Below are 16,900 nucleotides of genomic sequence, written 5' to 3'. Positions count from 1 at the left end.
ACCATGTTTTCACTTAGGCCCATCATACACGGAGGGGAAGGCCCGCATTCAAGGTGGAAGGGTGTTGCCTAAAATCACCGATAATGCATGGTGCCGGCTGCAACCGGCCACAGATTCTATGTAGGACGCCGAAAACGCCGCGTGAGTGAAACGCGGAAGAAAGCGGAGCTTCCGGGCAACCAGGGCGTAACCTGAAGCGATGTATAATCGTTACTCTGGGTTTTGCCGCCATTGTGTCCCGACCCGTGCGTAAGCTGTTTGCTTTGCGTCTCCCCCCCACACACATGTTTTCCATGTGACCTGGAACCGCCGTTTCGGCAGCCGTGCATAATGGGCCTTAGAGGTTCTACTTTGTACAAGCCAGCTTTGACAGGGACTAGCATGCATACATGTGCAATCCAGAGATGAATAGATCTGCAGCTTCCTTCCCTTTGCTTCTCCTGGGTAAGCATGGTTTTTGATCCAGAGATCAAGCTACCAGCAATAAAATTTCAATGAAGTTTAATAAAGTAATCAAAGAACACACATGGCCTGTTTATGCAATAAAATGAGCAAGGATCAAAATGAAAGCAATATAACCACAAATCCCCTTTCCCTAGTGATATACTAATTATTATTTAAGTTGCAATGTTCAGAAATCATCCATTATTTTGGCTGCTTAGATTGAGGGTCCTCCCCTTTGCTCAGATGCATGTGTTTAAGATAGATGGCACCCATGGCTTAATCCTTCTTGATAACTGGACAGGTCCTAAGAACAAAATAGATCAAAAGAGAGCTTTGTTTCCTTGTCCCAGCCAATGGCTGGCAGCCATTTCAGCAGTACTCCCATTTCACTTTTTCCTGCTTGGAAGCAGGAAGCAGAAAAATTGATGGTTTAAATTATTTGCAGGCATTTAAACCTAACAGGTGAACCAGTCTGCTCAGCTGTTAGGTTTAAATGGCCCAAACATCTGAACTGAACAAATTCTGGGAAATCTTAAGGAAAGGTGCCTTCCACTAATGTCAGTTTGGGGACCACAAACTGGGCAATATTCATAATATATCTTGGGTCATAATGTAATTCATCTCCATCCCTAGTAACCATTCAAATTAGGTTGTATCTTGTTATATATTGTTTGCAATGGATGAGTTTCTACTCTGCTTGTTGATTGTACAAAGTTCTCACACTCTGAATGAAACACTGGTGAAATTTTGAAGGCTATAATTTTAATTATTGGCTTTCTGAGATTAGGATATAAATTTGACCATTGGAATACATTGAGCATGGAATATTCAAAAACAAAGCACTGCAGACCACACAGAAATTACAGGTACCTGTAGTTAGTCAGAAAGCTTTCTCACAGTCCCCATAAAATGGACAATCACTGTACATGACTCCCAGAGAATCCATGTGTTTCAAGATGACACAAGAACCTAGTACCCAGCCTACCTCTCAGACCTTGTGTTACTGTTCAGCTTTATTGTCTTGTTCAGCAGGGGAGAAAAATGTCTTCCCTTTTCAGAGTTCATCAAAGAGAACAATGTATTGTTCCAAAAGCTAAGTTATGTGCATACATAGTTTCACATTTATAATGAACTAATCTCAAAAAAGTATTACAACTATTTAGATATCCTACAAAATAAATAATTATGCTTCTGTAACTCCCTTATTATTTTCTTTCTTCATTGAGGTGTCCCAGACTGGAAGGAGCTTGTACTGTTAACCCTTGCCAACATGGTGGAACCTGTCTAGATTACTGGTCTTGGCAGCAATGCCACTGCAAGGAAGGACTAGCTGGAAAAAACTGTGAAAAACGTAAATAGAGTATTTATTATCTCTTCCCCACAATTCTGCCATTATTTATGACTACTATACATTTTTCTGTTTCTACTTGGAATTGCAAGGGTATGCACAGACATTTTATTTAGATTTGATATACATTTTTCATTAATATTATTATTATTATTAAATTTGTATATCACCTCTCCCCATTCTGTTTATTTTGATATTTTTCCCCATTAATTTCAAATTGTTTAACAAGAATACATTATTTTAAGCCTGGGCCTTTTCTGTTGTTGTTTTTCAACAAATTTGGCTGAAATTGTCAAGCGATTGCATCCCTAACCTCATGGATCCTCCCTGCCAAATTTCATGCAAGGGATGATGAACAACTTTTAGCATGAACAATTTATTTTTTACTCTAGATCTTACTGCTGACACTGCCCTATCATTAGAAGGCAAAGGTCGTCTTGACTACTACATGCGCCAGAATAGGAAGTGGGAATACATGATGAAACTTAACACTGGAGATGCCATTTTAGAGCCCCAAACTATGAATCGTATTGAAGTCAAATTCAGAACAAGGAGTGAAAATGGAGTTCTAATTCATATACAGGAAAACAGCAACTATACTACTGTGAAGGTAATATTTGAGTTGATTTGATTGGGCTGTTTGCTATGAAGTGGTCTTTGCCCTGGCTCCATTCACCCCAGTCTTTTATTTATAAATACCAGAGTGTTGACAAGTGCTAGGCACAGCTCCAAGTATCAGAGGGCTGAATTATTTTGTTTCTAATCAGCTTTGTCTAGACTCCAAGTTCTGACTATTTGAATGGCAGCCGGAAGGCTGTTTGTTGCATATGTTCTTAATGAAACATTGCACGTTAGAGTGAAATTTTTTCTTGCTCAGACCTCCTATAAAATGTGACCACCGCCGTGAAATTTAAAGCTCTGCTTAACGGCATAATCACACCAATTCAGTCCTCAAGCCAGCTGAGCCAAACTCCTTGATTTAAGCCAGCTTAGTTTTCTTATTATCAGTAGCATCAACCACAGTTACAGCAGAGTCCTACATGAAATATGTGTCTTCATCTTCTCAGAAGAGATGCTGAAGAATCAGTATGACATCAGTTTCAAGTGTATCGCCAACATCTGTACCTTTTACAAGACAAACCAGTGGGCTCAGCCTTGCTGTATGACTCAGTCCACTTAGTCATAACACTAAATGAGTAGAACAGTAATGCTGGCAAACTCCTTTATTGGTTAGGTATGAGATCCAAGTTTTCTGGACTACTTTAATTGTTTCCATTTTCCCCAGCTTATATGAATTTCCAGCATAAGACCACAGTTTTATGCTTCAGCCAGCATTAATTTATCAATTTTATCTGGCTTCCAATTCTCTCAGAGGTCCATGGTTAGTTAGTTAGTTTGTGTTTTTTTGCTTTTTTATCTAGAAACAAACAAATAAAAAATCTTACTAGCATATTCATAGCTATATTGCCTAATTTTTCATTTCTTCTACATTTTAAAAGTTAACAATTATTAATATTTGGTCATATTTGCGGTTCCAGCAGTTGACAGCTATCCAAGGTATGCAGTTACAGAGATAAACAAAGAACAAGGCAAGGAGGCTGTTTATTTGTGCACATGCAAATAAGTGGGGAAGAGAATCTTGTAGGCATAGGCTCTAGCAGCCTTGATCAAACTCTCAGGAGGAATACATATGAAATCATCTCTCAAATTGTTTCATTGTTGTGCAGGATGCATTCCTACTACTCAGCCTTGATCAGACTCTCAGGAGGGGTGCACATGAAATCTTCTTCCACTATTCCATAGCTGTCCATGATGCCTTCCTACTCAGAACCCTGACCTGGATAGTGGAAGCTAAGCAGTGTCAACCCTGGCTAGTATTTGGTTGGGAGACCTCCAAGTAATTGTAGGTGTCATGACATGGAGGCAGGCAATGGCAACCCACCTCAGAACATCTCTTGCTGCCAGACAATCCTAGGATCTCCTGACTATACTACACATATGTCATATGATAAATGAGTCCATTTGGAGAGAGGTGGTCTATAAATCAAATTATAAATAAAATGAATGAATCCTGCTCAGAGTCCCTGAACCTTCCAACTAAGAAATTAACAACATGACTTTTGCCCAGCAACATGTGTAAGACATCTATGTGACTGTAGCCTAGGAGCCCTGACAACATTACTTGCAGATTCTACTGAGCTGTTTAAAAGTCATGCAGCACAATCTGGATCTGTTCGGATGTCTCCTGAGTAAGTGCACAGAATGTAATAGCTTCAGATTTTAGGATTTGTTTATTTATTATTTGACTTATAGACCACCCATCTCTGCAAGCGGGCTGAGGGCAGTTTATAACATAGATTAAAATATTCACAAGCAGAAGTTAAAAAACATCCTAAAAATTGAAATGAACAATCCACACACACCCCACATATGCACGTACAGCCATCTTCACTCTGGCCTGCAGGGTTGGCTATAGATGAGGAAAATATGCCCAGCCAAAGATAAAAATGGGGAACCCTAAGAGGAGAGGAGGGGCTGGAGACCCACAAGATATTAAGCTGCCCTGGTTCCCCCATACTCGAGACTATGAAGCAGATAGCGATATGACTTATACTTTAAAAAATCAAAAAATTTAGTTCTGTTTATCAGTTTTAAAAAAACAGACAGCAAAAGGAGTTTCAGCGATCTCAAGAGATGTTCAGATTTATGCACTGGCAGATCTCAAAAGGAAAGAAAAGATCCACAGTTCTGGGCTGAGAATGCCTCTCAGCATGTGCCTTTTTTTCTGGCAGTGTGCAAATATTGCTACTAAAAATGTTCTCAAATGATCTTGGGGAACACAGTGGGATTTTAAGCCTATAATAGCATAAATGGTTAGGAAAAACATATAAAGATGATGGAATCTCAGAGCCACACACACTGTGGACTACAGAAGATTTGGATTTCTGAGGTCTAATTGCTTTCTTTGGTTGCTTCCACCCAGAGGTATGTTCCAAACAGTTAAGAATTATCTGGAAGGAGCAACAGAGAAGGTTTGAAAGTCAGATCTCTGTTTACCCTGAAGGCATCTGACAGGAACAACACACATGCTTGAATGACAGCTCCTATTTGGCATTCAAACTGGAACAGGGTTTTTGGAACATCCACCCCATATCTTTCCTTAATTGTTAAATTTTCCAAACCAGATTTTGTAGATGTTCTTAGAAAGATTTCTTTCAAAGCACCTGTCCAAACTGTGTTGATGGGAGTGGGGTGCAGCATATTGGTGCTGCTTTCCATGCCTCAGGCCTCCTGTTATTTTCCTCCTGTGCCACCAGAAGCCATTTTCAAGCCTTGTTTTCTTTAGAAAATAAGACATTAAAAATTAAGCGATTGCACAATTGTTATAGTGAAATAACAGTATTATCTGTGATCAGATACTCTGAACCTCCCAGATTTATTTCATTCAAGGAAATTTCCAGCCCTTTTCATTGAAGATCTGAAGCCCACATGGTCTAATGGCTAAAGTTTTGGCCTAGGATCTAGGACAGGGGTAGTCAAACTGCGGCCCTTCAGATGTCCATGGACTACAATTCCCATGAGCCCCTGCCAGCATTTGGAGGGCTGCAGTTTGACTACCCCTGATCTAGGAGATGCAGGTTTGAGTCCCCACTCTGCCATAGTTGTGTGATGTTGGGTCCCTCTCAACCTAACCTTTCTCATGCATTGTTGTTGTGAGGACAACATGTAAATGTGGAGAACAATGTAAGTTGCGGGGAGGATGGTAGTATATGCATAAAGCAATAAATTAGAGGGATATCTTTAATGAAAGATATAGTAGAATTAGAAGAGAACAGCAATAGACAATACAAATGTCATTCTTATAGCAATATAACAGATGATTTTTTATTTTGGGTCCCAGGGCATGGAGGGGTGTGGAAACTGCAAGGGACTGATGCAAAGAAAGGGCTGGGAAAAGATCTATGTAGATGCTCTATTGTCACTGTACTGCTGTTTCATGAGAAAGACAGGAGTCTGGACTTGGAGCATAAACATTAAGGAGACATTTTTTGTTGAAGGCCCACATACTCAGCCAACCAGCTGGCAATAGTGGAGTGGGAGATCAGAATGTAAAGCACATTCAAGCCCTACTTCTCATTGTCTGTTGGGGCATGGAGCACATCTTAAGTGCTTTCCACTCCAAGCCACTGCTTATCACAATAGGGACCCAAGGAGCTATGAGGGGAGAAGAAAATGGGATGCCCCTCTGCAAAGAGTCCTTTTTGGCCACTTGTTTATAATCCATTATACAATAACATAATACACAGAATATACTTTATAATAAATCTTTCTCTTTTTTAACTTTGCAGGTAAAAGCTGGAAAAATACAATATGTTTCAGATGCTGGAGTTGGTGGGAAGGTAGAGCGAAGCATCCCTGAAGTTTATGTTTCTGACGGTCACTGGCATTCTTTCTTCATTGAGAAAAATGGGACTTCCACAGTACTAGCAGTTGACCAGATCCACAGTAGAGACATCTTGCATGTCACACAAGATTTTGGAGGACTGAATGTTATTACAGTTTCTCTTGGTGGGATTCCACCAAGCCAGGCCCTCAGAAGCAGTGATTCAGGTATGTCATTCACACTCAGTTAACAACAATTGGGAAGTAGATTATCCTGCAATCTGAGGAATACTTTCCCCAATAAATATTTCCCCAGTAAATAACATTGTACTAAGTTCTGAGAAGGCCATCATGGGATTGTGACTCAAGTAGTGGTTGAAATTGATACATCATAAAATATATGGCATTGTTTCCAGAGTATGCTCTCCAGTGACAGAAAAATATGTGCGGTCATGGAGAAAAAATGTTAAGTCAGAAGGCAACAGAATGCTAGAGACACAAACTGTCACACTATGTGTGAAGGCCAAGGTGGGATAGTAGTTGAAAGTGGTGAACTGTAATCTGGAGAACCAAGTTTAATTCCCCAATCCCTCATATGAAGTCTGCTGGGTGACCTTGAGCTAGTCACAGTTTTCTCATAACTCTCTCAACCCCCCCCCCCTCCCACACACACACACATTTCATAACATGCCTGTTGTGGGGAGGAAGGAAGAGGAAGGAAATGAGACTGTATATTGCTTTGAGACTTTTTAAGGTAGAGAAAAACCAACTCTTCTACATCAAATAGAAATGTTTACAAGATAGTGACTATTGAAAAAGAAGAAGACCTGGTTCTTATATACCACTTTTCTCTATCAGAAGGAGTCTCTATCAGAAGGAGGGCTTACAGTCACCTTCCCTTTCCTCTCCCCACAACAGTCACCCTGTGAGGTAGGTGAGGCTGAGAGAGCCCTGTTATTACTGCTCGCTCAGAACAGCTTGGCAAGCCCAAGGTGGCCCAGCTGGCTACATGTGGGGAAGCAGGGAATCAAACCCAGCTCACCAGATCAGAAGTCCATGCTCCTAACCACTACACCAAGCTGGTAGTACAGTCTTATTAGCAACATGCAACTAATCTATCTTTTCTGATACAAATCATCTTTTAATACTGAGGCCTCCCTTTTATTATTATTATTCATTTATCAGATTTTTATTCACTAGTCACCCAAAGGGTTTTGTGGTGATTTCCATCAGTAAAACCAGTAAGGCGAAAAACATAACTTAAAACAAATAACATATTAAAAATTAACATTAAAATATTAAAATACATGGCTGTCACCATACCACTATTAAAATAGTTCAACCTGTAATTACCTTCCAAAGGCCAACCTAAATAATTCACCTTTTCATGCCCTACAGAAACTAAGCAAGTGCAATAAGGCCATGGGTGTCATCCCAAGAGTACATTCCACAGGGTAGGAAATGTTGAATAACAGTGATGTTCAGATCACCAGTAGACTGTCCTGGGAAACTGAAATGTTCTCAGTCATTGTAACAAATTATTTTGATGCTGCAGGTTTTAAATTAGCAATCACTGTCAAATTGTACTACTACAATTAAAGCAGTTTACTCAGACCATCTTGATCAGAACAAGGGTCGTGCGCTTCAGCCACCGAAGCAGCTGTTTGAGCCCGAAACAGCCAGCACCACGGTGGGGGGGAGGGGCTGCGCCGGCATGCCAGTTGGCACCCGCCCGCAGACGCAGAGCTCTGCACCTGTGTGTGGGCACCGACTGGCACACTGGCGCCGCCCCCCCCCTTCACACACCATGGTGCTGATTGCTTCGGGCTCAAACGGCTGCTTCAGCAGCCGAAGTGCACAACCGTAATCAGAACCATGCATATAAAGAAGAAGCAGTTAAATAAGAACAGTCTTACTTGTGCATTAAATCATATATATATATATATATATATATATATATGATTTTTAGATGCAGACACCAAGGTCAACAGAGCAGTAAGGAATGATATTTTAGAGAGTTCTTTATAAATAAGAATCTGTCTAACTTAAAGGATTATCACCAGATAGAGTAACGTTGCCTGTAGTAAGTTCACACTTCACTTTTTTTTTACTGTGTCCAATGAAAACAATGAAATCTGCATCACCTCAGTTGGTATGAGATGTGGTGTGAATGAAATCACACAGAAGGCATTCACCATGCTGGCCCGATCTATGCTTGCATACCAGGTTAACAGACCAGATTTGTACTTTGTGCAAGGACTGGCTGCTTATAGACTGAAGGAATAGAGAACATTTTTCTAATAATGAATGATGTAGAAATTGACAAATTACTGGAGTGTGTCCTGCAGTAGGAATGTGCATGCCATTTTTATACAGCATTTTCTTAATATTGAATTACAGTGCCTAAGAGTTGCCAAAGGTTTACAAATGGGAGATATAAAACTCTCTGTGAACTCAGATGTTCAGCAATATATGAACAACAAGGAGATAAAACATAATATTCATTCATATCCATGCCAGAATGGACAAAGAATGGACAAAATAAAAAGGATAAATACCCTGGACAATATCCCTGCTCTGTAATAAAAGTTACCAGAGAAGCTACCGCTTTAGATCACACTGTTGTTCCATGGAGCTGTCCAATATAATGTTCAGAACATGACATTGTATTGTGCCTTTATTTGTTTGTAGATTGACAAGAAATAGCCTGTTTAAAACATATTTTTCATCTACAAATTAATTTATGCAAGTGATGGAATTCTTTGTATATTTCTTCAGAAGATCCTATTTCTATCACAAGTTCAGCTGCAATTTTACATACTCAAGGGTCAGATAATATTCATATTTAGATGTTAATAAAATCTTTCCTTTTAAACAAGATGCTCCTTTAATTCAAGAAATATGTCTATACATTTTGGCTATAATTCCATCAACCTTAACATGCCTTCAGTAACTGTATTAAGTGTAGGCATAATACCCATACAGAAGGATCCATACAGGGTAGAGTTCTTTTTCTACCCTAGGCTCATAGAGACCATTTCCACATTAGGAAACATACCTGGTTTAACTTTAAACTTCCATTGAATGCTAAGAGTCGTTTTCTAAGTTTTACATATTTGGGCTTCCCCCCCCCCTTGTTTCCCAGGCTGACATTCAAAATATGCTTTACGCAGTACTACAGAGACTGCCTCCTGTCATGCTTTGCTCGGTTCCCCTTTTCAAATATTTTTTTTCACAAAATGCTGCCTATTTCTGCCTCTATGTGCCCGTGATCACCTCCCCCTCTCCCCATAGTGTATTGAGTGTAATTTAAAAAAAAAATAACTAGGTCATCACATTGCAATGCTGCTGTGCAAGACTCCTTTTTATACTTAGAAACGGCACTGTAATCGGATCAAGCCCCTTTTTTGGAAAAGGCCCAATTTTTTGAAACAGAGGGAGGGAGTGGAAGGAATCGAGAGGAGAGAGGGGATGACAACAAGGAAAGTGGCCCGCACAAGCAACTCAAAATGGCAGGTGTGAGGAAAAAACTGAATGCATGTGTTTTCCCATTCAGGGCAGTCCTGAATTAGATTCTGCCTTGACAGGTGACATTTCTGTAACCAGGATAAGTCAGAAGGCAATTTGGGAGTGCACCTGGAAAGGCAAATTTTGATATGGAAACAGATGGAAAGTTTGGCCCTTTAAAAATGCAAATCCAAATGATATTGCTAGTGTGGAAATTATATGAGTGTATGCCAAGCACTGAGACAAAAACCTGTGAGACTCATCCCAACTTTTCAGTGCATCTTGGGCTCCTTCTGTTGTCAGTGAAACCTGCTTCATATAAATGTTGCAAAGAAAAAGATCTTTGAGTTCCTTGGTGGGAAGGCAAGATATGAATCAAATCCATAAATATCAGACTACCAAATCATTATAAAACCGTAGCACTCTGAGTGAATAGTAAATGCTGTGGAGATTGAATGGTTAAACACCCTCATCCTTCCCTGAATGGCTCCATGGCAATGAACCTTTATGAGACTAAATATCTACAGGCATCTCATTTGTTTGATCATATGGAAATGTGTTAACAACTGTTTCTAAGTTTCTAGTGTTCTTAGCATCCTTACCTTTCAATTCTGCATTGACATTAATAAAGGGAAAAAGTTATGGAAATAGTAAATTTCAGCACTTGGTTTTGGTGGATCATAATGTGCCTTCATGTATTCAGGCTACTGTCAGAAAAATCTCCACTTGAATTTCAGAATTCAAAAATACTCTGATCATTAGTTGACAGAAATGTGCCTGTTTGCAAGTGCCCTTTTTAGCCTAAAGGGGTTTTCTTTACATCATTTCATATTCTGGATGCTGAAGGCAAATAACAAAGCAAGAAATTTGTTTAAAACCTCTCTTCTATGTTATAAAATGTAATGAAAGTTTTAAAAGCTAGACGAATGTTTAAATCCTAAATATTCTATGCATAGAAATTAAATTGATATCCGTGGGACTTGTAATATGGTACTTAAAAATAAACACATTGTTCCATTAGCTATTTTGGAAGAGATTTAGTTAGTAATTTCTTGCATGTAGACTAGAGAGCAAACCAAACTAAATATTAGTATCCATGGGTCCAACTTGTGAACGCCAACACCATTTTAGAGATGAATTTGGCAAGTTTAAAATGATTTGGTCAAATTCTTTTTTGAAATGGTGTCAGTGACCTCAGGGCAAAACTGTGGATGCTAGAATATCTAGTTTGGCCCTAAATTCCACTGAAATCAATCGGCCTGAATTCCAAGTAAACAAGCACACTCGTATTTTTCCCACTGAATCCTATTGATTTAGGAATGCCCAACTGCAGTTAAATCATGCTGTACTTTTAATTTAGGTAAAAATACCTAGGCCAGGCTTTCTAAACCAGGGTTTTGTGAAACCCTGGAGTTTCCTGATGGCATTGGAAGGTTTTCTTGCATAGGTGGGAGTTAATTAATTTTTTAATATATTTTAACATTTGTTAAACATTTACCGTAATATGACCACCCATCCTTCCCAAAATGGCCAATGATGGGCCTGGAGAGGATGGGAATGTGAGGTGTCCCAAGAGGGCGGGTACACAGCTCAACCATATTCTGCATGATCGTACCACTTTTGGGCTTTCTCAAAGCCTGAAGAATGTTTCTGGGGTTTCTCAATAATGTTGAGGAAGGCTGAGCCTAGACAAACATATGTTTTTAACTATTTATACAAATAGCTTTTGTTGTTTTAAAATGCACATTTAGTTCTGTAATGCAGAAACTGAGTGTATGTTTATTTTGATTTCTAAATCTGTAAGCCCTCTAGGTTAGTTATCCAATACATGTTGAAATTACAGATGGACAAGAATTAATAGGAAAAAAGAATGTATCATGGCAATATGTTTTTTGACATAGAAAAGAACATCTGATACAAAAAAAAATCCCCAAACCTTAATTAGATTGATTTAAGTTACTCCATAACATGTTGTCCAATCTTTGTTTCAAAAGTGAGCACATTAATCACTTTTAAACAAACAGGCTGTGAGCCAGAGAATCAACAACTTGTCCAATACATAGTGGTTCCAGTCACATGTCCCATTAAACCATAGCTTGTTACTCTACTAATTTAAATAAGAAATCCTAGTTTGTGTATAACCCTGGCTGATCTGTATGTTTCTATAGCCTGATTCTTAGATATCGTTCTGCTCCTACTGTCGCTTGTGATGTCAGAAATTACAAAAAATGAGGATGTTTTGATTAATCTGTGGTTTATAAATTGTCCATTTTGATTGCAATAGGGGTATTAGACTGAAATCAGTGTTTAAGCCCTAAAGAATAGGGAAAAGTGTGTATTACATTAAGAAATGCCACCTTGAAAATAATAGTGAAAACCCAGGTATACAAAAAGGCTTTAAAATCAAATTATATACATCTATAAGTTTAAAACTGTTCGCTGAACTCTGCTGAAAAAACTCACACCCAGTGAATTGTGCCTCCCCCCTTCCCCCTCAAGGTTACAGTTTGGTGTGGTGGTTAGGAATGCGGACTTCTAATCTGGTGAGCCGGATTCAATTCTGCACTCCCACACATGCAGCCAGCTGGGTGACCTTGGGCTTGCCACGGCACTGAGAAAACTCTTCTGACCAAGCAGTGATATCAGGGCTCTCTCAACCTCACCCACCCCACAGGGTGTATGTTGTGGGGAGAGGAAAGGGAAGGCAACTGTAAGCCACTTTGAGACTCCTTCAGGTAGAGAAAAGCGGCCAACCTATTTTTTCTTCATAAGGTCATTTTGAAAAAGTGTTTATTTTTTCTTTTCTGGTATTAAAATCAGAGTTGCTTTGTTTATACATAATTTGCAAGTCAACCATTGTTCTCTTTTCCTAGGTTTTGATGGCTGTATTGCCTATGTGAAGTACGGTGAAGAAAGTCTTCCTTTCACGGGCAAGCATAGTCTGGCTACCATCTCCAGAACAGATCCCTCAGTGAAGATTGGTTGCCGCGGGCCAAACATCTGTGCAAGCAATCCCTGTTGGGGAGAGTTAATGTGCATTAACCAGTGGTATACATATAAATGTGTGCCTCCAGGAGCTTGTGCCTCCAACCCTTGTCAGAATGGCGGCAGTTGTGAACCTGAAGATAGAGCTGGATTCACTTGCAGCTGTCCTGAATCTTACACTGGAAGGACATGTGAGACAGCGGTAGCCTGTCTTGGTATTCTGTGTGCCCAGGGACATGTATGCAAAGGAGGAATGAATGGAGCCCATATATGTGTTCCTCAGCCTTACCCAGCTGAGCTGTCCTTGCCTCTGTGGGCTGTTCCGGCCATTGTTGGCAGCTGTGCTACTGTGCTGGCCCTGCTTGTGCTTAGCCTGATCTTGTGTAATCAGTGCAAGGGAAAGAAAGCAAAAGTGCCAAAAGAGGAGAAGAAAACAAAGGAAAAGAAAAAGAAGGGCAGCGAGAATGATGCTTTTGATGACCCTGATAATATACCTCCCTATGGTGATGATATGACAATCAGGAAACAGCCTGAGGGAAACCCTAAGCCTGACATCATTGAAAGAGAAAACCCTTACCTCATCTTCGATGAAACAGACTTACCACACAATACAGAGACAATACCCAGTGCCCCTCTAGCTTCCCCTGAACCAGAGATAGAACACTATGACATTGACAATGCAAGCAGCATAGCTCCTTCAGATGCAGACATTATTCAGCACTATAAGCAGTTCCGGAGCCACACTCCCAAATTCTCCATTCAGAGGCACAGTCCATTGGGGTTTGCAAGACAGTCCCCTATGCCCCTAGGAGCAAGCAGTTTGACATATCAGCCTTCATACAGTCAAGGCCTAAGGACAACTCCCCTAAGCCATTCTGCGTGCCCTACACCCAACCATCTTTCTCGTCACAGTCCAGCTCCATTTTCCAAATCATCAACTTTCTACAGAAACAGTCCAGCAAGGGAAATGCATCTTTCAATGCGTGAAGGGAGCCCTTTGGAAATGCATAATGATGTCTGCCAAACAGGCATTTTTAACTATCCTACTAGACTAGGGAGAAGAAGCAAGAGTCCTCAAATGATGGCAACTCATAGTTCCAGGCCAGGAAGTCGCCTAAAACAACCAATAGGACAGATGGCTCTGGAGAGTGGTCCTCCTATTGGACTTTCTATTGAAGAGGTGGAGAGGCTCAACACGCCACGTCCTAGAAACCCAAGCATCTGCAGTGCTGACCATGGAAGGTCTTCTTCTGAAGAGGACTGCAGAAGGCCACTTTCAAGAACAAGAAATCCAGCTGATGGTATTCCAGCTCCAGAATCGTCATCTGATAGTGATTCCCATGATTCTTTTACATGTTCTGAGATGGAGTATGATAGGGACAAACCTATGGTGTATACATCCAGAATGCCTAAATTATCTCAAGTTAATGAATCAGATGCAGATGATGAAGACAATTTTGGTGCTAGGCTCAAGCCTAGGAGATACCCTGGCCGCAGAGGAGAGGGTGGTGGGCCTGTTGGTGCACAAGCACCTGCACCTAGTACTAGTGACAATATATCACCTTTAAAACTAGGACAACAAGGAGGCAACTTTGATTGGGACAATCTTTTGAACTGGGGCCCAGGATTCGGGCATTATGTGGATGTTTTTAAAGATTTGGCATCTCTTCCAGAAAAGATAGGAGCAAATATAAATGAAGAGAGCAAAAGTGGTACAACACAACCAAAAGATGGAGAAGCAGAACAGTATGTATAGAACATCATGCTGACATTTTTTGGGGGAAAATAACACTCAAGCCATTCTATCGTTGTAGATAAGAAAAGGGCACACTTTTAAAATCCAGGGCCAGTGATTAGAAGGTTGCATTCAAAAATAATCACCGTTATGCTGCTGAAATGGACGAGTAATTTTTGTTAATTTTATTGGGATTGATTTGTTTCTCCTGCATGCGTTATTATCTCCAAGCAAATTATTTGGCATGCAGCATTTGGAAAGAATTTTCTGTAACCATGTTTGGATTGTGAAATTTTAAATTAATAGTGATTTGTCCTAAAAAGGGACACAAAATGGTTTATTGTGCAGAGTATGTTTGTATCCAGTTTCATTAAGTGGTTCTGAAATAGTGACTATTTTTTCTTGGGAGACATTGGAAAAAAACAGAGGCTGAATGAAGGAGCCGTGCTTTCAGGCCCTCTTGGAAAACATACTTCCTGTATCCAGTTCCTGCAGTTGTTCACATCTGGATATAAATGATAAGCTTAAGTGATCACTCTGTTACCTTTCTCAGCGCAGGGGTGCTAGAACCAGCTCCAGCTCATCAGCACTTTAGGATTTTATTGTTTTTGACAAAGTTGTGTGAGAACTTCTGAATCTTGGATTCTGACCTCCCCCCCCCCCCCGCCCCAAACTGGCAGTATTTGTAGCTAGCATGGAAACAAATGGATGTTATCAAAAGTAACAAAGGGTAAAATCTGTGAAATAAGTAGTCTGGGGGAGTACAAGGTAAATTAAAAATGATCACAATCTCCATTTGCCAGTGCCTCTGTATGGCTTTGTCAAATTTCTCTGTTTTCTGTGTTTCTGTTTTTTGTCTCCCTAGGAGGGTGTTATAAAAAGTACAAAGCTACCTCGCAGGAGGCCATTGCAAGGACTTGTTGCCTATAAAAAGCGCTAAAAAGCCATGTAGCATCATAATAAGCATTATCGCTATTATTTTTTAGCACTGCCTTGCCTGTGAGACCTCAGAGTGACCTTCCTGCATCACACAATTTTGGAAGATGGAGGCATTTTTTTAAAAATTAATTATTTAGAAACAAAAAATCATTGCTGCTGGAAGGATGCTTCTAAAACTTTGTACTGAGGTACGGACAGTTGTGTATGAAACATTTCATAGCAGAAACTTGTACAAATTTTCCTTTTAAAATATATGCAAGCTGGCTCCCATTCACATGCATTTTAAAGAGGAAAGTGGTAGGTAGTAGTTGTGTGCTCCAATCACAACAGACATGATACAGATACCCTTTTCTCTTTTTTTATCTGTGTGATAGTGCAAAATGTATCACCAGATATCCTGAAATGGCAGGTGAGGGGCACTCTTAGATTCATTTCCAGCAGCCAATGGTTCTGATTCCCATCATTTTAAATTTGGTTTATGAAGAAAACTTGTTTCCACGCAGCTCTGAAATCCTATTGTACTATGTAAAAACAACACGTTTTTAAAGAATTTTTTTTTAGCTAAACTATGTTTTTTTGTATCAATATTTTCCTATACTGAATAGTTTTCTTACTTTCAGGGAAAGTAAGAAAATACTCTTTTTTTACATTTGTTACTTATGTAACATTCATATTTTCACATTTTGATAAAATTGTAACATACTGTATGCTTTCCTATGTGTAAATGCCAATAATAGAATTAAAATATTTATTTAAAATGTCTAGTGTGCATTACTGTAAAGCTTACACTGGCTGTTTTATCACATACTGTCCCCCTTGACAGTTTGTTTTATTCAGAAGATAAGTTCCTATTTATAAAAATACTTTTAAATAGTGGCATACAAGTAAGATGCAGAGAACAATCAAATCGATCTTTGCGGAAGTGATACTGATTCTGCACGGTGGCAGCCACACTGCATCCTTCGGTGCCCTTGGAGATTTCCTAACTCCCCCACACATGCTCCCACACACATATGGTATTTCTGGGAGAGCAGCAGGCTGTATCAGGAATGACCCTAAGGAAGGATCTGTTCCACCAGTGGACTTTCACTCACAATTGTTTAGAACCAGCTCATGATATATATATATTTATTTGTAAAGCAGTGAACCCAGAGTAATCTGAACTTTTTAAAATACAAGACCAAAGGCTAGTGTTCTTCTCAAGGAACAATCCTAGTCACAAATCTGACTAGGATTGCATGTGCCAGTAATGTCCAATGCAGTAAAGTAAGCTGCTTAGGGCTTATTCACATGATACAAAATCCTTGGGACCTCTGAGCAGTTTCTGGATCATATGTTCACTGAGACAACCACCTTTCCTAGGAGCACAGACTATGCTGTAACTGTAATTTACCATTATGGCACAGTGGTTAAGACCCGTGGACTCTAATCTGGAGAACTATGTTCTCCACGTGAATCTGCTTTAAGACTCCTTAGGATATAAAAACCATGTCTTATTCTGTTGGGTAACTTACATGTAATGATGACAAGTGAGTTTCCCAGTGGTACATGGTTTATTC

General features: G+C 39.8%; 1 protein-coding gene across 1 annotated transcript in view; it reads left to right on the top strand.

Moving 5' to 3' along the window:
* The window catches only part of FAT4 (FAT atypical cadherin 4), a 135,881-nt gene extending 119,813 nt beyond the window's left edge, over positions 1-16,068 (top strand). Inside the window, exons 14-17 of the mRNA XM_077300348.1 lie at positions 1,671-1,795; positions 2,185-2,402; positions 6,142-6,403; positions 12,556-16,068. Of these exons, the coding sequence (XP_077156463.1) occupies positions 1,671-1,795; positions 2,185-2,402; positions 6,142-6,403; positions 12,556-14,423 (2,473 nt within the window). The 3' untranslated portion in view covers positions 14,424-16,068. The remainder of the gene's footprint in view (positions 1-1,670; positions 1,796-2,184; positions 2,403-6,141; positions 6,404-12,555) is intronic.
* The last annotated feature ends 832 nt before the right edge of the window (positions 16,069-16,900 follow it).

Source organism: Paroedura picta, chromosome 10 (genome assembly GCF_049243985.1).
Source record: "Paroedura picta isolate Pp20150507F chromosome 10, Ppicta_v3.0, whole genome shotgun sequence".
In the NCBI taxonomy this organism is placed as follows: Eukaryota; Metazoa; Chordata; class Lepidosauria; order Squamata; family Gekkonidae; genus Paroedura; species Paroedura picta.
Note: the sequence above shows the minus strand (reverse complement) of the source record. Positions and strands in the feature narration are given on the sequence as shown.